Genomic DNA, 25194 nt, shown 5'->3' with positions numbered 1-25194 from the left:
TGAGTTAATGCAGATTGTACACAGCCAAATGACATTGAAAATCAGCACAGCTGCAAGTTGTCGCCTAAATATGGATTCATCACATTTCAAAAATGAAAATGGCAACATTAGGCTATCAGAGAGGGCTACTGTGTGAACAAAAATTGCTAATGCACTGTACTTTTTGAAAAACAAGATGTGAATTTTGGAAACCAGATCAAAGTCATTTCTGCTAGATTAGAAAAAGGTCATGGAGGTTTTTACAGGAAGTGTTTTGTACTAGCCAGGCATTGAATTTGCCTTTCATGACTAAGGCATTGTAACAGACTCAACCTTTACATTTTATGTGGCATAGCTCTAATATAACTATAAAGGAAGAAATGCAGAGAAAGGTTTTCAAACATTGCAGCCCTATAGGTGTATTATGTGAAATATTGCATCAGTACAGAGAAATCAGAGGGGGGAGTTTGAAGTCATCTAAAATCATTTCTATTCTGGTCATGAAAAATCTTTCTAACTTGTCTTGTGAGATATGACCTAAGTTGACCTTTATTCACCTTATTGTAGGCAGTTAATTTCAGAAAAAAAACATCATAAACAGAGACATGTTTTGGTTTCATTAAAGGAAAAACTATGAGACATCGGTTCCACCAACCATAGAAAGTATCAAAAAGGTAGTAGATATGTGACTTTGGAGGGAAGTCACCTGCAGCTTACAAGAAAACTGATCTGCCTGGTTGCTGTGGTTGAGCTGCTGATATTCTGCCTTCGCCTCAAACGTTCTCACCAGCAGCAGAACACATTCATTTCCCTGTGGTGTGGGTGTGTGTCTGCAGACTCAAATTCACACTCAAAAACAGACAAAAGTGAAATTGCAAGGAAGAACACAGTATTTCTAAATGTATATACCACATTATTTTTAGTTCATAATTTTACAATAATATCAACATGTACAACTTTGCATACACAGTAGCATGTAATGCCTCTCTATCCGTTTCAAGACAAAGTGGGCAACTCAAGACACAATTAAAAAATCAAAGATGGCCAAGAGAGAGTGATATGGTTCAAAAGCATGACATCACACAAAAACGTTAAAAGTAATGTAAAAACAAAACAAAAAAACACCATATCATAACATTGACTTCCCTTCTCAGTATTCAGGTTAAAACATTAACATGAATTATAACAGCAAAATAAAAACAGGACCAGATAACATACAAACTAAAAACAAGATAATGCGTAGGAAAGTGGCAGACGAGGGGTGTGCCTTCCATGGTGATTGCCAGAATCAACTGCCACCTAGTCAGCTATCATTTCGTGTAGCTGCTGATGGAGAAAGGAGGAGGAGACTTCTTTAAGCCGACTTTGCTGTAGATAGAGAGATCAAACACACCAAGCTTACCTATACAACCATGAAGCAATTATACAAGAATCAATAAAAGGTTGTATGTGAAAGGCCTGTAGAAAAATCCACTTACGTGAGCACTTTATCTTTCAATGACAGCTCTATAGAGGGATAAAAGGAGACAGAATGGATATGCATTTCTAAATAACAACAGCAAGACAGATTCATCATATTGTAGTCTTAATGTTGGTTGATGTTGTCCAGTGCCAACTATGTGCATGCCAGTTTTACAAGGTGAAAGTATTTTAAAGACTATTTTCTTAGGTGTAGTTCCTATACTACATGAAAAGTGTTCACAGGGGCCTTTAGTAGGGGTGTGACAAGACATTTAGCTCACGAGACAAGATGAGATTTTAACAGTATTTTTAAGAAATCTTCAATGCCAAATTAAAGGTTCAGTGTGTAATATTTAAAGTTAGTAATTTAGCTGACCCTTTTATCCAAAGCGACTTACAATTGCTATATATCAGAGGTCACACGCCTCTGGAGCAACTAGGGGTGTCTTCAAATCTCCACCCTCATATTTATGAGGATCTATTGACAGAAATGCAATATAATATACACTCACCTAAAGGATTATTAGGAACACCTGTTCAATTTCTCATTAATACAATTATCTAATCAACCAATCACATGGCAGTTGCTTCAATGCATTTAGGGGTGTGGTCCTGGTCAAGACAATCTCCTGAACTCCAAACTGAATGTCAGAATGGGAAAGAAAGGTGATTTAAGCAATTTTGAGCGTGGCATGGTTGTTGGTGCCAGACGGGCCGGTCTGAGTATTTCACAATCTGCTCAGTTACTGGGATTTTCACGCACAACCATTTCTAGGATAACATGGATCCATCATGCCTTGTTACCACTGTGCAGGCTGGTGGTGGTGGTGTAATGGTGTGGGGGATGTTTTCTTGGCACACTTTAGGCCCCTTAGTGCCAATTGGGCATCGTTTAAATGCCACGGCCTACCTGAGCATTGTTTCTGACCATGTCCATCCCTTTATGGCCACCATGTACCCATCCTCTGGTGGCTACTTCCAGCAGGATAATGCACCATGTCACAAAGCTCGAATCATTTCAAATTGGTTTCTTGAACATGACAATGAGTTCACTGTACTAAAATGGCCCTCACAGTCACCAGATCTCAACCCAATAGAGCATCTTTGGGATGTGGTGGAACGGGAGCTTCGTGCCCTGGATGTGCATCCCACAAATCTCCATCAACTGCAAGATGCTATCCTATCAATATGGGCCAACATTTCTAAAGAATGCTTTCAGCACCTTGTTGAATCACAGCCACGTAGAATTAAGGCAGTTCTGAAGGCGAAAGGGGGTCAAACACAATATTAGTATGGTGTTCCTAATAATCCTTTAGGTGAGTGTGCATAACTATGTTTCCAGACCACTAGACACCACTAGATAAGTAAGTTAGCAAGTTAGAAAGTATGTTTTTTGCTTGTAATTTGGGTGAAATGAACTCATCCAAGTTCTACTCACTTTTTTTCTTGCAGCACTTTTTGCATTTGTGCTTGCAGCAGAATTGTACAATGGCAATAGTGAAGAGAATCGCCAGGATCCCAAAGCCCACAGCAATCCCAACTGCCGTTGAGTTTAAGCTGCTCCCTGCAAATACAAATACAGAGAGGTGATTAGATTATAGCCGTAGCTTACAAGCACTTAGAAGAACAATAAACAAGTCAACTGAATGACAAAAAGGGTACACTATTCCTGATATAAATGATTATAGACTGAAATAGTCATCTGGCTGACTGCCTGGGCCTAATTAGATCAATATATATTTGTTCATTATGAATAAATATTTACTCTGATGAAATGAGATTGGGAAATCAATCTCTGGGAAAGATGCTGGCTCTGCCTTCATTAGCATTCTTTGGAGAGACACTGAACTGACAAGTAAGGAGGGGGTATAAGAGACAAACATACAACTGCCATTTGACATAAACAGCTGGGATTTTTTGATTGTATTGTCCTTTAGTTTTCTCTCTTTCTGTCTCCTGATACGTAGTTTTCTACGTACATATCAGGAGATGGAGAACTATTTACTAAGAAACTTTCTTATTTTAATTCCCTCTGTCTTAGCTTACGTTTCAAGCAGCATCTGCACTGTATACGTACATGGAGTAATTACAATAGTGCCTGGTGGCCATGCAGGTTTTAATGACTTTCAAAAAATGTTCTAAGTTATCAGCTAACACAATGACAATCTATTTATAGTTACAGGAAATAAGCAGAGCTCAATGACCCAACCCACCAAAGCATTAAAAAACACTGAACCCAAATAAGAAAACACCAGGAACAGCAACGTTGTAAAACACATAAATCTGAATCACCAGCACATTTTTAAAAGTTGTTTGTGTGCATCACAGTTACTGTAAACATTATTTAAATCTCAACTGAAAGACTCTTACCGCCATTCCCCATAGCTGACAAGTCAGGATGAGCAATGTTATGCCTTGTCTTCTCCCCTTTTCCCTGTCCGTTTGGTGTTCAGCTCTGTCACTCACTTACTTTACTTTACATCAGTCTTAATTAAATGATTTGTCTTGACTGTGAAGAACCAAAACAGAGTACTCTCTCTTCTCCTTCTTTGTCTGCATCTACCAGTCCATGTCCCCATACCATTCATTCTTTTAAACTAGTCCATCTTCTTAGTCTGTCCTGCCTGTTTTGCACCCTCCCCCAATGATCAAATGTTAGAACAAAGTGGATCTGACATCCTGTCATTCTCACATGGACAGTCATGCTTAGCAACCCTTGAACCCTTTGAAACTGGGCAGTGTAAGAACTTTTCACAAGACATTCACCCTTTTGTATGACTGTCTCACTGAGATCCAACAGGAGACTCAAACACAACTAGAAAATCTACAACATTGTGGTCTTGTCAAGCACCAGAGCAACTATCTTGAACCTTGACTATGGATCTGCCCTTTTTTTGTCATGTTTCAATAGCTCCCAATGGCAGCTTCTCTTTTCCCCTCTTTAACAAATTATTAACAGACAGCTAGGTAACACCTGAATCAGGTGGTGCATGGGGCCTCCTGTTGGATAACTGAGTTATTACACTCCTTGATTGTCAATGTTGAAAATAACAGCACAAACACAAGATGAAACTACAGTGTTGGGCAGGAAAGAGTACCGAAACAACTGACTCAAAACAAAGTACTCCTATGTCTCACTCTGACTCACAAAAAACTTGTTTAAAACATTACAAATCCAATCAGAAAGAGGTTTATTGCCAAATAGTATTTCACACATGAGGAATTTGCCATGGTGATTAGGGGGTAGACATATATAATATTTACATCCTATTTACATGTGTAAACATTTACAGGATATATTGTAAAGGGGGTGGGTGGGAGGTGAGAACCAGTGTCAGTGTCATACTAGATACTTTCTTGCTGTTGAATTTGAAGGGTAGACAGACTTTCTTGAGTGTCTCCCTCTGACAATTCTGCATCACTGAACGCATAGAATTACCCACAATCTATAGTTTCGAATATATTGTGGAGGGGGAGGGGGGTACTGTAGTTACTTACCAAATACAGAACTGAATTAAAGTAAAAGGCCTGCATTCCCTTTTATGCTTAGGTATAAATTGCGTCTCCCTCTCAGCTGTTCATGGTTGTTGTATGAACCTCTGAAAAGTGTACTGAACCTTGTAGCTAGCTAGTCTAACAAACTCTGGAGTTTTACCATCAAAAGTGGAAAACATAATGTGAGAACATATAAACATAGTGGTTGTCATGCAATGATTAGCAATCACTACAACACTAATGTACAAAACTAATGTATCTTAGTAAGTAGTACCATTGGAAAAGTTGTAGAAAGACAGGACTAATCAATGAGTTCCGAGGGCCCATGGTTTCCTGTCATTTAATCTGTGTAGGCGATTCACACTCTGACATCACCAACCACACCCAATGTGTTGAAGGCTTACTTCCATTTTTCAAAAATTTATCTGTCAAGATGGCTCTGTACATTACACTGATAGTACGTGACTAAGTTCTTGTTCTGGTAAATACTTCTGGTGGCCAGAAATGAAAATGCCTTTGACGCCTCTACATTCATCTGAAAGTTAAGTTGGTTCCCCCTTCCATCCACCACATGTACAGAGTCAGCAATTCCTTTTTACCTTTCTTCCATTGTTTATATATTTATCTACTTTGCACTTTGGTCCAGATTGAAACTGACTGGATTGCCATGAAATTTTGTCCAGACATTAGTGATCCTCTGACTTTTCCTCAAGTGCTGCAGTGATGTTAAAATTATAATTTTGGTTTATGAAGAAATACCTGCAAAACTAATGTTGTTGCCATGAGTGCTAATTAGCAATTAAGATGGTAGTGGTGAAAGAGTAAACAAGCATCTCATCTTTTCTCCTAAGGCAGTTGTAGGAGCAACAATTGAGATCTTAAGCTGATGATACATGGGCATCTTTTTGAGCAATGTTGCCGGGCAATCTTGCTAGTGGCAAGTCCGACTATGCTCTCTCAAGAGTTAGAGAGAAGACTATTCTGAGCATTTTGGACAGGGCTGTGGAGTAACGGATTACATGTAATGGCGTTACTTAATCAGGATCATAGACGGATCAGGATCATAGACTGTATATAAAAAGATCAGGATACAAAAATAAAGTAACTGTATTCCGTTACAGTAGGCTACTGAAAATACAGATGTAATCAGATTACAGGTAGCTTTTGTAAAAACAGGGATTACATGTGGATTACACTGAGTCAGTGAACTCTTTTAAGTCCCTTCATAAAACATACTTTTATAGGAGAGCCTGTCCCGATCTTATTTGACTTTATTTTATCCCTTTTATTTTATTCTATTTTACTAATTTTATATTTATCTTAAACGTGTATTTTAGTCTTTTCAATGTTTTCATGCTTTATTGTATTGTTTTTGTATTATTGTCTCTTGGTATTATTGTCTTTACACTTGTTAAAGCACTTTGTAACTTGTTTTTGAAAAGTGCTCTACAAATAAAGATTATTATTATTATTATTATTATTTTTATTATTATTTGATCTTAAAGTTTCCACAGAAAACGGGGTACTATTTGCTATTTCCGTTTATTCCTGTAAACTAAGGAGGGATCTGTTACAGATATTGATTGGCGTGTAGCCAGTAGTTGAATTTGGTTACGTCCCTACCCCGTCCTGCAGACTCTGTGCGGACTAGTTCCAGCTCTCAGTGAGTGAACACGGAAGCGGGAGCTGAGACCGAGCACAGCCTCCGAGACCGACGGAGGCCAGTTTGACCACTGGGAGTACAGTACGAAGGTGGTTTTCTTGACGATTTGGCTCTTGTTACCCCGGGGCTGAGTCTACTAATGAAGGTTGTGTTCGGACTTGTTGAAGTCGTGTTCACTGGGAGGCTGCAGAGCGCAGTTTCGTTGCCTGCTCGCCCGGCGCTCTTCTGAGCTAATTAGGTAATGGCAGCTAGTTAGCTGACTTGATAGTAAGTAAGTAAGTAAGTAGTAAAGCTATCTGCCCATCAGAGGAATCACAGATATAAATCACAGAGTTGAGGCAGAGGAGCAGGGGAACATCAGATATAAAACCAGAAAAAATGATCCACATTCAGGAAAATCAGTGAATAAAGTTGTGCTTTCAAACTTTAATCAGTGGTCCCCGATCCCACAAAATCAAATTTTTCAGCAGTCATAAAAATTAAGAAAGCTTTTCATTGGACGCTAAATTAAATTAAATTAATGAAGGAACCACAGTGCAGGATGATTCATCAACATTTTCCAGGAAATAACACACTAAAATCTCAATAAGAATACCTACAAAACAACATTTTTTGTCTTTGATGGGCCAGATACTGCCATGTGTCATAGGCCTATAGGCCCACTGCAAGACATAGCCTATCATATATAAAAACATTTAAACATTGATTTAGATTTCAGGTTACATTACTTTTATTTTGTGGTACTTGGATTATGTTACTGATTACATTTTGTAACAAGTATAGTAATTGTACCGGATTACATTTTTAAAGTTACCCTCCCAACCCTGATTTTGGACACAACCTTAGAGGCTGCACCTGGCAATGAAAAGCATTTTGGGTGACCAGATTGCAATGAGATAATGCTTGATCACGTGAAAATACAGGTGTACATGCACCAGGGAGTTATTAAGGACGGATTGTGACCCGAATGGCAGAGCTATGCCAAAACAATTGTGGGTTTTTTACATTTTTTACTTTCTTCACAGCCGAAGCACTGAGACTGAGTGTCTGATTTGCTACGGAACATTAAACTGAATTTTTGAAAATTACCCATGGAAAATAGGTAATTTTCTATTTTTTTAATTTTCTAATTTACTTCTCTTTAGCAAAACAGCCTCATATACTTACCTTTTTTTAAACACAGGCATCCCCTGACAACCCAGTTTTTAACGTGACAATGCTATGAACTGTGGGCAGTTCCCTCAAGTACTGTGCAGAGATGTGTTCTTACAGAAAGTGTGCATTAGGGCTCATAAAGTCTGTGAGACAGCCCTCATGCACTTCGCGATTTGACTCGGGCAGCCCTCAAAGTCCGTGAGTGTGGAGATTGGGATTCAGCCATAGTGACCACATGCAACACCAGTGTGAATGCAAATGCGTTGTCTATCCGCAGTCTCCGCACACATGGTCCGAAATACGTAGCTACTGGCCGCAGTCTCCCGTAAATAAAATCCAACAGTCTGCCTACAGTGTTGTGCATAAACGTGCTTAAACCGCAGACTATTTAAACAACAGCGCTGATCATTGAAGGTGCTAATGTCTTTGGTGAACTGACGTGTCCATTTGTGAACGTAAAACTTAAAAGTAGAAGTAGCATTCCTTGATATGGATGCACTGAAACTTTTTAAACATCAATATGACAGTAGATTAGGCTATAGGTTATGTCATATGCCCTTTTGTGTATTTCAGGTGAAGAATCTCACATATTTATTTCTTGCAACAAATAAGAATGTGACAGGCTGGTCGTGACCAGCAGATATGGCAGCCTACTAAATGAAGACCTGTTTGGGAGCTGAAAGAGACGGTTCTCTGAAAGGAACAGAGCCATAAGATAGGGCTCCCTTCAAAGAGCTGGAATCCCCAGTTCAAACACATGTTTTCTTCACAATCAAGTTTGTCAATAAAAGCCACATTCATTTGCGGTAAACCTAAATATTTAAGGGTAATGATTCCTTTATTTAGTTTAGCTGGTGCCATAGAATGGATTATTTATCTCCCTTAATTAAAAATGAGACAAACCCTGCATTAAAGCTAGGGTAAGTATCTTGGAGACACTAGCAAGAGATGCTGGGTTTTGAAAATATCCAAACGAAAAATCCCACCCACTCCCTTCTGTCCTTCCTGCTTCAAATCCACTCCCCCAAAACACATTTTAATGCACAGTGAGTGCACAGGCAGACAGGCAGGTAGGCCAGCCAATACATGCTTATTACAGCCATGAGACCGCCACAGATACCAGATGTTTTTCCAGTGCATTTGATTTATTGATTGCTGTAGGGATGTAAAGAGGATTTCAACAAATATAACAAAAATGGTTCTGATATAAAATAATGAAATACATGAATAATGTCATATGTTGTCTTTGATGATAGGCCTAATGATTGTTTATTTTGGTGTCTGTAACTTTTTCCTGCTTTCTGAAAAAAATCTTATGAATTGTTTCTTCAAATAATTATATTTCCTAGTTTTTTAAAGCTCCATTTAAATTCATTCCCTTCAGATTAATTTAGTTAAGCATAAAGACAGGAAACAGGGTGAAACAGCTAGCCTAGCTCTGTCTAAGGGTTGGGGTAGCCACTTTCAAAAGAGGGGGAAAAAACATTCATGTACAGCTGCAACCTTTTTTTTTTTTTTTTTTTTTCAACTATTAAATTAATTGCAAACTATTTTGATAATCAATTAATCAGTTTGAGTAATATTTTTTAAGGAACAAACAGTCAAATTTCTCTGATGTGAATATTTTCTGATTTCTTTTCTCCTCTGACAGTAAACTCAATATCTTTGGGTTGTGGGCAAAGCAAGACATTTGAGGACGTCAGTTGTTTGAGAAACACTGATCAACAGTTTTCACCATTTTCTGACATTTCATACACCAAACCACTGATCAATTAATCAAGAAAATAATAGACATATTAATCAATAAAGATAATTGTTACAGACTAAATGTAGTGGATCTGTGAAAACCCACAACAGTGCAAATAAATCCATGCAGACTGTATCCCTGAAGTCTGATGTTATATTTCATAAATATGGCTATTACAATTCAGTAGAAATGTAGATGAAATACACAAATTATGAATAGTGGGTCAAGTATCAGTTTTCACAGATGTAGCCTATACTTGCGTGTCTGTGTGTTTATGAGCGGTAACAGCAAGGAAAAGAAATATTTTCAGGAAATCCTTTTGGGATATCTTGGCAAGATGGCATCACATTTCCAGGAAATAATTTCACCTTACCACCACATCCCACGGAGAAGTGTTACTGATCCTGTTTCCAGTGATCAAGGCAATAATAGATTGTCAGGCTGCAAAGCCCTCTATCTATCATGATATCATCTATCACTATGTCATGACAACTTGATTGCTACAGATTCACGCAGCCTACTTAAGTTGCATAACTAGTGATATAATTCATATTTCTCAGCAGACACCACAATACTTCCTTATACTGTAAACCTATTCACTTAATATTGTCAGTCATGTATGGTGGGCAGCAGCTGACACAATGACACCAGTTTCAAAAAATTTTTTGTGTTCCTTAAGGTAAATGATGCATGACTTCGGTCACTTGAATTGGTGTGGATTATTTCTGGAATATCTACACAATTAAACCTCTTGATCTAATTTAAATGCCTGAGATAAAAAGATTCTGGAATTAAATATATAATAAATTTATACAATTTTGGAAGAAAAGTGTTTATTATCACAGACATTCTAGGTTGAGCTTGAATATCTCTTAGTTTTATCCAGTTTAGTCATTTATGTTTTTACTTCTCCTTCTTCTGTCCCATAACCAGGAAATGTCATTCATATTTTCCAAGTTCCGTTTCACTCTATACTTACATAAATATATCACATAACTGACCAGAATACCATTAGCTTGAAAAGAATTTGGCCCTTTGAGCCACTTTTCTTTTGAACATTAAAAAATTTATAATAATATTTGTGTCATTTTCAAGAAAGAAAAATCAGTTAAAAACATGCAAACAGTGTGAGTTTCACAGATGGGACTAAGACAACAAATATTGTTTATAGTCAAGGTAACATGAAATGTGAAGGTGTTAATTATTAACCAGTTATTTTTCAATCCGCACTTCCCCAAACGTTTCTCCAGCTTAATATCAAGTTTCACAAAATACACACCTCTGTGGACAAAGGAAGCGTTTGGGTGCCTTGACTGGTGGGTAGTTGGTGGCGAAAAGGCTTTGATGTTAAGCTGAGGTGCTGGGCGTGTGTATGTGTGTGTGTGTGTGTGTGTGTGTGTGAGAGAGAGAGAGAGAGAGAGAGAGAGAGAGACAGGAGGGGGGGGGGGGGCAGATAAATTGTTTGACGTAGAAGTGGAGGGCAGAGAGGTGGGTTGAAGGAACTTTGAAGGTTGCTCCCTGTTAAAGCAATAAAGGTTAGCTGAGAAACTCTTTAGAGAAAGATGCTGAATTTTGCTCACTGACCATCACACGCTTTCTGGACTAGGAGTGACAGGGTGACAGCTACTCCACAGGTGAGAAAGAGTACAATGCTATGAGTCTGCTTGTGTGTATCATCTGAATGATGTCTGCTTGTGTGTACCAAGGCATCTTGATAAGTAATGTTTGTATCACATTTCTTTGACAACAAAATCATTGTTGGGAGAATAGAAGAATGAAAGGTATACTATATGAGTGGTAGTTGATTTTTATACACGTGGTTGTGTTTTACAAACTCAGCCAACTCAGGAAAGAACTTTGATCCATCTCTAATCAAGTTTCCTAAACTTTTGTGAACCGCCAGCCTGATAAGAACTCGTAATGATTTAAAGGAGAGGTCCAGATTTTAATCTGCATTATCAGCCACCTTTTTAAAGTTTATTGCCAATGGTTTTCAATGGTTTTAATAATGTGTTTTGCCAGTAAGAGATCAGATTTGTATTCTAATCGGACTACAATGGTTTTCCATATTCATGTTTCTTTTGCTTTGTTCAAAATTGGTCTTGTAACCAAAATGCTTCAAATGCTTCAATCAACATTTTGTCGCAGACATTTGTACAGAATTTGAATCTGTTGCTGCACTGTTTGCAAGTTAATGAGAAAATAATATTTTCCTAAGATGCTGTTAGAGAATAAGTAATGTAATTGTTTGAAAATACTTTAACTTCAATTCTCTTAGTTGGAACATATTCTTAATTACATTGTAAATACAAAAATAGCAATAGCCCTACATGGATCTATTAATATGTAACCCATCTGGACTATGAACAGTTCAGGAAATCAGCAGTCTCTTTAGTTGTCCTTGAGCTTTACATGCACCCAGTTTCAAAAATAAACACCCCTGATTTTAGCAGCAACATGTTGTTTCACTGACAAAGAAAACCAACAAACGTCATTAGTCTGATATGGACTGTGTTTTTGGCTGTCGTGCTGTGAGAGCTGATGAACAAAATTAAGCAGTTTGACTCAGCGGAACAATGGAAGCTTAGAGTCAAACAAGGGCGTACAATAGATTTATTAGATATGTGAATTGCTCTCATCGTCTCTTTTATAGTATGTGCAAACTTCTTGTCAGCCATTGTTAAACCATGTCAAACAGGATAAACGCTATGGCGGCACAATCTTCATGTACACTGTAAACTCTGAGGGAAATTTGAGAGGGAATGGAACGTAGGTGGATTACAGTATATGATACACACTGTGGGTTGATTTTTGTACCTCACCATTTTACAGACAGATGTCTAAATAACACTCAATTGGGTTTAACTAAGCTCAGAGAGGCAAACAGAAAATGAGGTCATGCATCAGATTTAATACCAGGGAGGAGCCTCTAAATACCATGGCAACTTTATGGCAACCTGAATGTCAACAAGGTTAATGTAGGATATTGGCTGAAAGAGACCTTGTGTGGAGAACATTCAGGGGTGAAACCAGAACCTCAAAGTGATCTGCTGATGAAGCTCTATTTATGTATTTATGTATGTATCTATCTACCTACTTACCTACTCACCTACCAAAGACCAAAATTTACAAGTGAGGAAAGGCTGGCAGTGAGTTCATTGCAATCAAATAGTCCAGGTCAAGCAACACAACACTAACAATGGCCCTTTCTCTTCAGCCAACCTTTCTCTTCAGCCAACCTTATCAGTCTTTTTTCTCACATCAAGCTTTTTTCCTCCTCAGTTGTCTCTGCTCAGTGTCCCATAACACACACAGGGGCTTCATTTTTAGAAGCACTGACCTAATGACCACAGAGGTAATTGAGTGTATCATTAAAGGGTAATTTAACAGAAATGTGCTGCTGTATTGTTTTACATGGGTTGACGCGTCAGGCATGTTGCACATCTAGCCACAATCAATGTCAAACAGGTTTTTTGTGTTTTTTTTTAATCAGTGCCAGTGACATCACGACTTAGGTGTGCCTCCAACTGTGACATTCTTGTATGTTTTACCTAACGCATAGAAAGTATATTTCTGACATGTGTAATTCCATTTTCAGTTAACCTTTAAGTCTGCATAAAGGCATATTCAATCTATTTTAGCCACACAACCATCTGTTGGTCTGTTTGGTCCAGACTGAAATATCTCAACAACTATTAATGGATGGCCATGAAATTTTATAAAGACATTCATTGCTCCCAGAGGGTGAATGCTAATTACTGACGTGATTTAACACTTTCATAAGGTTAATTATTTGTTTGTCTAACCCTTTGGTTCATGACCAAATACTGCTAACATTTCCAGCAGCCTCAACAATACTTTGTGGTTAGTGCTAATAAGAAAATGTTAGCATGCACCACACTAAGATGGTGACTGTGGAAAAACATAAGCAAGAACCTGCCTTAACCCTGCATTCTAATGGCCAGCAGGAAGAAGTCTGAATGTATGAGCATATAAGAAAATAGCCCTACTTCTCACTTGATTTATTACCTCTGTAAAACAATTTCCTAATGAATTTATGGTCTCAATCACCAGTTTCAAGTGTTCTTCAATGCAGCATGATGTTCATTTAGTAAATTATGGTCCCATTTAGAGTAAAATAGATAATAAAGCAGGGTATGCTTTAGGGCGTGGTTACCTCGTGATCAAGAAGTCACTACCACAGCGATCTGTCAGGTGTTGCAATGCGTATCCCTCCCTCAGTGCCACCCTCTCGACCAAATGTGGTCACTTCTGATTCCAAAAAAAACAAGATGGTGACGGCCAAAATGCTAAACTCGAGGCTTTAAACAATAGTCTACAAACCAAGGAGTGACCTAACAGCGGCTACGCCCACTTCTTTTAAACAGTCTATGGATAAACATTGTACCTGCTAAACTTAAGTATGTTAACATTGTGAATGCGAGCTTGTCAGCATGCTGCCGTTAGCATGTAGCTCAAAGCACTGCTGTGCCTATGTACGTTCTAACAGCCACTAGCATGGCTATAGGCTCGGGTAGGGCATTGAGTGTATTTGTCATATTTCTGTTAGGCTCATAATATGAGATGTGGTACGGCATGAGTCACAATTTGGTGTCAGAACTGACTGGTTTCTCATTAGTCTGTCAAAACAAAACAGGGGAGAAAAGATACACCTCAGCCTCAGGGCATAATACTGCACAAACCAGTAGACTTCATGTTGTGTCTGGGTTTGTGTGTGCATAAGTGAGACACTGCCACGTCCGTGGTTTTGAATGCATTTGTATCTGTGCAGACGCGAGGCTGTGTGGGTGTATGTTTGGGTAAAAACTGCGAGGCAAAGAGGCACTGAAGGGGATCTAAGGAGTATGGGACACAAAAGGGGGTAAAAAAAAATGAGATGGTGTGCTTTCTGTCCAGAGGGTTTCATAAAGTTTGGAGGGGCGGGTGTGTTGGAGGAGGGACAAAACTGAGGAAGGCACACAGGTAGGGAAAGACAGAGAGAGGAGGGTTTAAGTGTCAGGTTACCTGGAAAACTTTTGTTTTGTTTTGTCAGCAGGGCTTGGTCATTCAAAAACAGCTCTGTCTGAATCTGCGGATCGTCGAAACACAGGACTCTTTATTACAGCTCTGGGGTTTCATACAAGGGCAAGTGAGGCACCCTTCAAGCCAGATTCAGTTACAGTGCTGTAGAAAGACAGGGAGGGACAGAGAGACTTAATCAAACCAGGTGTTGGAGTGTAAGCCAGTGGAGAAGTAGGGTGAGAGGAAGAGGACGAAGGACATACAGGGGACAGTGAGTTACTGGGGAGACCCACCTCCAGGGAGGGAGGGTACTGATTACTCTGTGCTCCGAGTCGGATAAGGTGCATCTAGGCCTTACCAAGAAAGGAAACATCATGTGGGTGAGTGCAACTGGAAGTAGAATCATATATATTGACAAGATGGCAAGCCAGGGCACTGATTTGCATGGGGTGGCCATTTGAATATCACTGTATATCTTGGTTATGTACTTTTTATCATACTGTGGTACAAAGACACATTGTCATACCAAAGGTGCTGCTTACTTGTGTTCAACCAGTGGCAGCTTCTGGTGCAGGTAAGGTTCATGTTGATTGATAGTTTTATTTCCTATGTGTGGAAGTAACAACTTTGAGTTTATTTTACCTGCATGACAAACTAGACAGACACATTATTGCAAATTGTATGTGTGCACTACCCACCTATACAAGCATACCGTATATGTGTTGACCTGCTCGAGGGCAGCCTACTCAACACTACCTACAGTCTAATGTGCACTTCGGTCCATATAAAGGTGCCTTTAAATAATAAACACGCAGGGACTGCAATGGTCTAGATCAGGGGTATTCAATTAGATTTCAAAGAGGTCCAGTTAGAGAAAATTTCCTGAAGCAAAGGTCCGGAACATCCAAACGACGAACTTGCGTCATCATTCAGTACTATAACCTATAACGGACTGTCAAATCAAATAATATTTCAGTCAGTTTTCACATCAAACTGGAAGGATAATAAATAATAACTATTCAAATAATAAATTCTAAATTGAAGTAAACTAAATTAAATTTTTAGAAAAAAATTAATAAAAAGTGTAGCTTGAAGTGATGAAGTGTAGTCTTAACCAATTTTATAATAAACACACAAATGAACAGCTGTAATGCCTCCTCTTCTCTTTCATTTCCTCTTACAGAGCTACCACTTTCCTACTTTCTGTTGTTCAGTGAGAAACGTGAGCTCCAGCTAGCATATTGGAGATCTATGAGATATTCTGGTTTTGAACTGCCCGTGGGAGGAATGTACATGTAAAAATCTGTACATTCTTGATTAAAAGTCATGTGAAATCTCTTTTATCTTTCGTCTCCTCAAGTCGGGTGTGTTTCCAAAACGTCTCCGGTGAATCTCGCGGACTCGACTCGCAAGCATCGGTATGCACAGATTTGATTGGCTGAGCAGCGTCACATGAGACGATTGGAGCACATGCGATTGGTCTGAGAGTTTCCTGGTCCTATAAACCAGTACAGTAAATGCTAGAAAAGCTGCGCGGGTTAAAATAGAAACGCTCCGTACGAGGTAGTAAGTCTCAATAATAAATGGGCTGTAGGTCGGAGAGGACGGCGGCTGGGTCCGGATCCGGACCGCGGTCCGCCTATTAGTGACCTCTGGTCTAGATCTCTGCCTTTGATAATTTCTCAAAAGCCCTTGTGTGAACTTTTCAGTTTAGAGGAATATAATCCAACACAGCTGAGAAGAGGCAAACAGAACACCTCGTTTGAACAAAAGGTTTAGCATGTCAAAGATTTTATCCCAGTTATGCTTTTTTCGCTGGAGTAGTTCCAATTATTGCTGGGTTTACTGACAAAACGAGGTTTAACACATTAACTGATTGCAGAAGTAATCCATTAGTGTGGTAATGCTTGGCTAAAAGTGACTGTTTTGAAATATTGCTTTGGGTCATAAAATGGTTTGTGTTAGTCGTGATACCAATGACGACACTTGTGTTTCCCAGAAGACACTTTCATCATATGTCATGGTATAACAAAACCATTTTCAGGTATGTGTGTTATCCACTCTCGGCAACATGATTTTCTTTAGCCATCTTTCTGGTTTCCCAGGTTAGATGGCCCTCCCACGTTTTTTGTGCTGTCTCATTCATCCAGTCAACTCATACCACCACTCGTACCAACACCATTAGGAGATGATGGTTTCCCCTAATGTTTCTTATTCTTTCCAGTGAGATTTATGTCAGTTGAAAATAATGATGAGTGTAATTCTTTTGAGGGACAAGACAGGAAACCAGCTGCATCAGCCATTATTTTAACCTCTCTTTTGAGTGTTTCCTTGAATTGAAATAACTACAGCAGAATTAACCTGGCAGTAAAGAAATAAACAAATGAGGGAATTTACCCAATGCCTTAAAAGCAGAAGTGAAAATTAGAGAACAGTATACAGCTACCGTAGTTACAGTACAGTATCAGTGTTCCCATTAGTTGTTTTGTTTATGGTTCTGCCAACTATTTACATAGTAATCAAAGATTGCACTAGATGTTTTTTTAACAAACTATCAGCTAACATATATAGTGTAAATGTGTGTGTAGTTCAAACAGTGAATGATAAGCTGTGAGTACAAGACAAAAGAAGAAGAAGAAGGTTGAACGAGGTGTTCTTCAAACCATCAGTATATACCATCTGCTGAAATCCTCTAAATAGGCCAGTCAGGAGCGTTACTGATGTGATATTTGAGCTATAACACAACAGGATGTTTGCCTTGATTAATAAAAATATACATGTTAGGCTACACTATCAGACAACTATGGAAAATGCACTATGAGTAACTTAAAAGTGAAAGTGCCACAACGCATATAATCTCAGTTTGTGCACCAGGAAATGGATTGGGACTAAATAATTTCAGTTCTATTTCCAAGTGTGGTGTCATAACTTTCTTTTGTTTGCCAGAATTCCTTAGGGTTATAAAATATCTGTCAGAGCTAGTAGGGATTGAGTCACTAGTTGTGTCCAAATTCAGTTTTAGCTTGAAGTTGAATGGATGTATCCTTGTAGCCACTCATTATCCCATAATCCACTGTTCCCTCCTCAGTTGATTAATGTTGCATTCAGCTTAATCAACTGGTGGAGTCTGGAAATATAATGTGACAAGAAGGGGCAAGTGACTTGAACATGTAATAATTCAATACACATAAGTAATTTAAGAAGTAATTGCTTTACTAATTACTCTATGGCCAACAATGCTATTTTACTCGTTACTTTACTTTAAAGTCGCTATAATCATATTTTTATCATGCAATATATCAAATGACAATGTGAAAACAATGTTAAATGGTAATCCTTTAACATGACATGTTACTGCAAAAACAAATAACATTACTGTAATGAGTTATGTACAAAGTTTGCTGCTCAATGCACAAGCTTAAAAAACATTTTATCTGTAATATATTTATATATATATATATAAATATATTACAGATAAAATGTTTTAATAATATTTGCAAGCACTCCTTTATAAAGGTGTTTCTGCTCAAGCAGTCGTCAGTTAGCGGTGTTTACCTTGGGCCTACAGTTTACCAGCTGTCCATCAGGTGACACAAAAAGACAGCTTATATAACTCACATAACCTCAAACACCACTGGTGTATATGCTTTATATTTAAGGGCAACTTCCTGATGCGAAAATGCAAATGTTTGACTTAAATGAGACTGGGATTGAGAATCTGGAATCTGGGATGAAAGTGCAGAGTCTTCTGTTGTTTGGAAAGACCTGCCATTACGTGGGGAGTCAGAGCAGTGATCTCCCAACCTGGGGACCAGGATCCAGCATGGGGCCCCAAGATAAATCTGACTGATGATTATCAAGACAAGAAAGGAGAATACAGTTTAGTTTAGTTTTCTCCAGTGTGTTTTGCTTTGATAATTGTTCATGTGAAAATTATCTGAGATGGGAAAATTTCGTTCATTTGAAGGGGTCAAAAAATGTTTGGGAAGCACAGACTTGGAGGAAATTGCCCCTGTAATGTGACATAACTACTGTCATTGAATTTGTAATTTTTCTCTCCACACACACACGCACACACACGCACACACACACACACACACACAATACAGACTGAAAAGCAATATGTGCAATTATGCAACCGGGATACAGCTGATATCTTGCCCATAGATACTTAGTAGCATGGGTCTTTAACCTGCCTCCTGTGGTACAAGGGTGGCAACCCCTCTCACTATACTACCACCCCGTGACACTACAGATGATGTCAGGGATATCAGATTAATTTCAGTGGAAGACTCGCATGGTGGGCCCTGCCTGATTACAGATTGTGCATATGGAGTGACTTGACACATATGCAAGAAAGGAAATCGGTGTAATGTGACAACTCATAGTGAGACACTATGATCCATGTATGTATTATCAGTAATCCTTTGTGACTCCTTTCATGGATATATGCATTGTAATCTACACCTGTTTAACACATGGCTCAAGTTTTCAAGGTTTTGTAGCGTGTTTGGAAAGACAGATGCAATTTGTTCTCACATGTATTCGAACAATTGCCTTGAAATAAACACAAAAAGTCACACGCAAACAGATCATTAAGTGTAAACTTACACACAAAGTTACACAATCACATACCTACACCTAGAAGCAAAGTGTCTATTTTTTCTCAGCAATGTGATGCACATTGTTGTTTCGACACCTGTTCTCAACTTGTCTTATGTACCTTTGTTATTCTTTCCTCAGACGAGCGACCAGGTACCTGAGCAAAGCACTGCACCCTTGAATCCCAGGAAGGCAGGTAAGCTGTGGGTTGGTGTTGGTTTTGTGTTAATTTATGTTGCCGAACTGATGTTTACGAAATTGTATGAATATCCTGTTAAATACTTGGAAACTGTAGTGGTGGACGTTCAGCACATACAGCACACACATAACTAATTTTCTCTACCCCTTTTCCAACTTCATTTCTATCTTTTCATTTCCCTTTTCTATCATTGCTTCCCTCTACTACCAAGTGGTTCCACGGCCAGGCCGCCACAGAAGACCCATGACGGTGCTAAAGACTCAGAAAGACAAGGCGTCTAGGAGGAAGCTGGTGTTGCTGATTGTCGTGGTAGTTGTGCTGTTACTGGGGTTATTGGCCACCGCAGCATACTTCAGTGAGTCACAATTACAGATAGTATATTCTTCCTCCAAGGATACGCATACAGTTCAGGATGGTATCATATTTCCATCAGCCTTCACTGCTGCCCATAGTAGGGAAACATATTTTGCAACAGGACAGGATTAAGTGTCATTCAATGTTTATCAAATCATCCAAGCACAATTACCTAACCTGTCCCTCCAATATGCCACTCCTTTTTTCCCCACTAGTTAAGCAGCTGATTGACAGCAAATACTTCTTCTGCATGCGTTCAGTGAAGTTCATCCCAATAGACAAAGCCTGTGATGGGATAGATGACTGTGCTGGAGGAGAAGATGAAATGACTTGTGTGTCCAATGTTAAGGTCAACACTACATTTCCAGGTAAAACAAACACCTTTCTTATTTTCTTGCTTTGTCATAACAGACACAAAAACTCTCTGTGCCATTCTTCCCTCCAGTGCGTCTCATGACAAATCAGCATATCCTACAGGTGTACAGTCCTGGCTCTGGTTGGCGGAGTGTGTGTAGTGACGACTGGACCCAGCAGCACACAGAGACAGCATGTAAACAACTGGGATACACATAGTGAGTTCACACCCACCAAGGATGACTCTATTATTATTAGATTATATCCATCGTATAGACGGTGTTGCAAATTTAAAAACTGGGTTATTTGACCTGAAATCAAGTCTTACATCCTCCCCATTCTGTCTTGACAGTAATCCTCGCAGCACCTATATTCAAGTGAGCGATTTAATATCTTCCCTGAAAACTGGACCATTCACAGCTATCAGGCCTGGGACTACAACCACACCCACATATCAGGCTACCATTGACCGGTAAGGAAGGCATCTAATAGGCATCATCTAATAGGAAAATCAAATGCTTTTAACATCAGAATTCATGAATGCATTATTTGTCAATGCCTCACACAGCTGAAGTGATCTAAAAAGAATCTGTTCAGTTTAGAAAAACTCTTACTGTGTGCTGTCGCTTTTAACATAACCTTTTATGTCAAGACTGACAAAAGATGCAGCTTTAGACTAAGAACTGATTCCCCTCAGCACTAAAAAAGTGACCAGTGACTTCAAAAGGAAAGCACATTAACACTTATCTTTCCTTCTACTTCTAGTCCTCCCCCCTCATGTCTCTTGTACACGAGTTCTCACAATTTCTGTTCCTAAAAGACAAAAAATTTCAGTTTTTGTTCCCTCTCTCTCATCTACTCCGAAAGCGAATAAACGAAACAGTTATTTTACTCAAACACAGCAGAAGGGAAACAGAGACAAAGTTCAGCATGAAGGTGAAGTTAGGTCAACATTTGACTGTGTATTTTGCCTTGTTTGACTTATTGTGTGGGCATCTGTGGTATATATGTAACTCTAAATATTTGATGAATACCTTTTTCCCCCCAGCAGCAGTGTATGCAAATCCGGATCTGTGATATCTCTGTCCTGCTCAGGTGAGTTGTATTTTTAGTTTGGCAACCACCGTCACTAACATTGTTTACAGTTTTAACAAGGCAGATTGAGGGCTCATGGGTGGTGGCTGGAAGATTTGTGTGACCAATTTCACACTGACAGGCCCATACATGCCAGTATTAGGCAGCAAAATTCTTTCTTAGCAACACATGAGTAGTTTCCTTCATTTTTTACAACAAATCAAAAAGAATTTGTGGAGGAAGAGAACTTGTCTAACCCGACCTTTATTGTATGAATAGAAGGATCTAGATGGATAAATCAACAAAGACATAAAATAAAAGTGAGTTTGAAATGGACCAGTGCAAACAAAAATAATCTTTGGAAATAACAAGATAACTTTGTCAGACTGTGGACAGGTGGGCCTTCAGGACCGTATTGTCGGGGGTACAGATGCTTTCATTGAGGACTGGCCCTGGCAGGTTAGCTTGCAGCAGGGAGGCTCGCATAGATGTGGAGGCTCGCTGGTGTCACTGAATTGGGTTGTCACTGCTGCCCACTGCTTCACTGGGTCAGTATAGTTTCCATATCTACCATTTCCAATGAATTTCTTTTGTGATTAACATCTAATTCATAAACTCATGCCCACACTTCCTCCTTGCTCTCTTCCTCTGGGCCCTGCAGCAATAAAAAGGAAGTGAGTCGCTGGAGAGTGGTGTCAGGCCGGACATACATGGGCACACTGGGAGGTTCCTATGTGGACAGGATCATAGTGAATGGAGACTACGATGCAGAACGAAGCGACTATGATGTGGCACTGATGAGACTCAGCAGCCCAATCACAGTGGGAGGTTAGACTTTAACTTGAAAACTCACCGACTAAAATCACTGCTCCTTACTGATTTGTATATTTATTAGCATATTGATTACCTTACACTGTAGAGTCTGTTGTTGAAATTTAACATGATGAAGTAAATATAAATTAAGTAGGCTTTACTCTCTAGTGGTATATTTGTCTAACAACAAGCTCTTCATTGTAGATTAATTCAGCCAGTGTAATCATTTGGTAACTAACTTTTAACTGATAACTCTAGCAAAATAATAATAATTCTTTTTTCAAAATGAATGCACTGCTCCTGTCTTTCAGTGGGCCATAAGCCGGTTTGTCTGCCTCCTAAAGCCTTTGACCTCCCAGCCAAATCCTCATTGGTTGTGACTGGCTGGGGATACCTGGAGGAAAACGGTGAGAAACCTACACACTGCCTCTCATCATCGTCGTCAACTGGTTGTCCAAAGTTGGCACCATAACTCACTCTTTTTTTCTGACTCCAGGTAAGGTTTCTCCTTCGCTTCAGAAGGCCTCTGTCCCACTGATAGACCGGGCTACATGTTCCAGCCCATCAATGTATGGTGGTGCCATAACCCAAAGGATGATCTGTGCTGGTTTCCTGGAGGGGAAAGTAGATGCCTGCCAGGTAACGGTCCACTAATTCTAGTTACAATCAATATTGATCAAGATTCCAAAAATAAAGAACATCTGATATGTAAATTAAATTTTAACTTAAGTTCAGTACTAGTCATAGTTTGTGGAATCATCCAATATTGACTGTTCTCTTTTGGCAAATGGTTTGGTTATTAAATTGCTGTAAAATGTTATTGTTCTGTAATGAATCCCAGGGGGACAGCGGGGGTCCTTTGGTGTACTTCACCTCCTCTAAATGGCATCTGGTTGGAATAGTGAGCTGGGGCGTTGGCTGTGCAAGGCAGGGAAGGCCGGGTGTCTACAGCAACGTGGAAGAGATGCTAAACTGGATTTACACAGTCATTGAGGTACAGCATACAGAAAATGCTAAGTTTCTGTGTCTGCAAGGTCCACTTACCAGCTTTTTCTGTAGCTTTCAACTACATCACACAGTCTGCCTTAAGAGGATGTAGTTTGCTCAGTTCAACTGTATTGCACTTGGTTGAATTGATAAAACTTATGAAGCTCCAGAAAAGCTAATAAGTGGACCTGAATGAAAATTATAGTATGAGTTCTGGGAGGAAATCATATCACAACAAAATTATTTCCACCTGTAGTAGCTCTAGTTTTAAAAAGTTTGTTGTTAACATGAAACTACAAGACCAAAAATGAGAATTGCAATGCATGCAAAGCCCTTCTGGTAATTTTTATTTAATCCCTCCAGAAAAACCCCTGAGGTCCTCCAATCCAGTCTACCTTGGACATACTGTGAAACCAAAAGAACGCTTCTGTTTCAATGTGGTTGACTAATGATGGGAGCCAGAAGGAGGGAAAGAGGAAGTCGAAGATCAGTCTCAGCAACAACACAGAGGAACTGTTAAACACAGCCATAGATAAAAACAATGCACACACACCATACGCTTCACACAAACTTATTTCAGGTGTTGTTTGTGCCATTTCAGGTTCTTATCTCAGGAGACAAGTGTATTTATGTTTGTTATCTGTTGGTGGCCAGTCTGGGATGTTTTTAGCTTTTACAATGTTGTCATTTGACAGACACAGTTTGCCGATTCATGAGTTTTGTTTTAACTGTGAAAACAAGACTGGCGGACCTCAGACATAATGTACTTGACTACTTGATTTTCGGTGTGCAATGTGATACGAGGGTTCATATGTTAAACTGCTCTGTAAAGAAAGGTGACAGACAGGGTAAACCTATGCTATATTAATGCCAGCAGAAGTCACTGTGAAGCCTCAGGTTAATATCACCAATACTGTAAAAGTGACACCAGGAGATTAATGCATTTATTGTGCTGATTCAGTTGATCCGATGTGTATCCCTATTAATGGTTAAATGCACCTTTTTACAGCACATAGGGTGTGCTTGCTTCCTCCCACAGATTATTTACATGAGCACTTTACGTGGAAGGTGGGAATTTATTGGCCTTACTATATGTACAGATGAGTCCAGTAACTAGTCTAATAATGCACTGAAGGCTATAACTCAAGTCACACGTTATGTGTTTATGGTGCCACTACATTCAAAGTGCAATCAGATATCCAGCGTGCATTTACAAAACTCGCACCATGGCCAGAATATTCAGTGGTGGTGACTAAGTTTTTGCCTTCTAAAAGGATATAAATGTAATTTCCTACAATTTGAAAGCAAGCAAAAGAGTATAGTATGCACAAAATATTTGTGCACTCAGGCAAAACCCCATCAAGTAATCATTCCATTTGTAGCAAAGTAAAATAATACATCAAGCTATGTTTTTTTTTTTTTATCATTCTCTGGTCTATAGAGATGGACACAAAACAAGCATAAATTTCCAAAATTGAAAGTAATAGTTAACATTGTATACTGTGTGAGATTATAAAATTATTAGCCACAGGTTGGCTGGTAACATTTAACTGTATATATGGTACATTTTATATACTTGTAAATATGTTGTAAATAAAGACATTCTTCTTTCACTTGGCAATTAGAACAAATGCTTTGTGACACAACTTGGTATTCTTTGCAAGTGTTATGTGTTGGAAACTGGATCTCTCCTTTATTCCATCATTCAGTGTCGTCCTCCCACGCACACACCCTCTGACCCGGAGTTAACAAAAGGAACAATGGGAACATATGTAAAGCATTATATCAATTGTGAACAAAAGATGACGCAAATGACAATTTTCATCAACAATCAGTTGAACGTGACATGGTATTGTGAAAGAAAGTGAAATTGATAAATCATCGGATGAATATAAAATAACTTGATTACTTTAAAAGACTGTTTGGAAGAGGTTGACTTGCTATGCTACATCTTGACAAGATCCTTATTTTGATAAATGAAATGCACCCTCAAGTTTTCAACTCTAATATAACATGACATGATTCTTCCTCTGCCACCAAATGCCTTGGACTCTATTATACCACCCCCCTATGGTGGATAAGTGTAATTTATTGTGTGACCAGTTTTCTTTCTTTACCTCAAACTTTTCACTTTTCATTTCTCCCGTTGACCTGCAGCAAAACCACTTTCACCTGCAATACAGAGGAAATATGGAGCGCCGGCTCCATTGTTGCTTGTACAATGCTGTACGATCAAACAATTTCAATCAGACAAATTACTTATTCAGTGAGAAGTGAAGAAACACAGCA

The 25194-nt window shown here is 38.9% G+C and overlaps 1 protein-coding gene across 1 annotated transcript; it reads left to right on the top strand.

The window, feature by feature from the left end:
• The first annotated feature begins 11095 nt into the window (after nt 1-11095).
• On the top strand, nt 11096-24457 carry tmprss4a (transmembrane serine protease 4a). Its single transcript, XM_046073897.1, has 13 exons — nt 11096-11134; nt 19266-19320; nt 19535-19678; nt 19893-20045; nt 20123-20249; nt 20384-20503; nt 21080-21126; nt 21491-21653; nt 21767-21933; nt 22230-22325; nt 22415-22557; nt 22760-22912; nt 23269-24457. Exons 3-13 carry the CDS (start codon nt 19567-19569, stop codon nt 23278-23280), a joined length of 1293 nt encoding a protein of 430 aa, XP_045929853.1. The 5' UTR covers nt 11096-11134; nt 19266-19320; nt 19535-19566; the 3' UTR covers nt 23281-24457.
• Nucleotides 24458-25194: the final 737 nt, after the last annotated feature.

The sequence above is a fragment of the Micropterus dolomieu genome, linkage group LG17 (genome assembly GCF_021292245.1).
Source record: "Micropterus dolomieu isolate WLL.071019.BEF.003 ecotype Adirondacks linkage group LG17, ASM2129224v1, whole genome shotgun sequence".
Classification (NCBI taxonomy): Eukaryota; Metazoa; Chordata; class Actinopteri; order Centrarchiformes; family Centrarchidae; genus Micropterus; species Micropterus dolomieu.
The sequence above is the reverse complement of the archived record's forward strand: the minus strand, read 5'-3'. Positions and strand labels throughout refer to the sequence as shown.

What these genes read in the sequence shown, in the direction of transcription:
- tmprss4a (XM_046073897.1), top strand. Translation starts at nt 19,567, where the DNA reads ATGACGGTGCTAAAGACTCAGAAAGACAAGGCGTCTAGGAGGAAGCTG. An exon ending in GCTGCCCACTGCTTCACTGG is followed by an intron (nt 21,654 to 21,766) that starts GTCAGTATAGTT and finishes TGGGCCCTGCAG; the next exon opens with CAATAAAAAGGAAGTGAGTC. An exon ending in CAGCCCAATCACAGTGGGAG is followed by an intron (nt 21,934 to 22,229) that starts GTTAGACTTTAA and finishes CCTGTCTTTCAG; the next exon opens with TGGGCCATAAGCCGGTTTGT.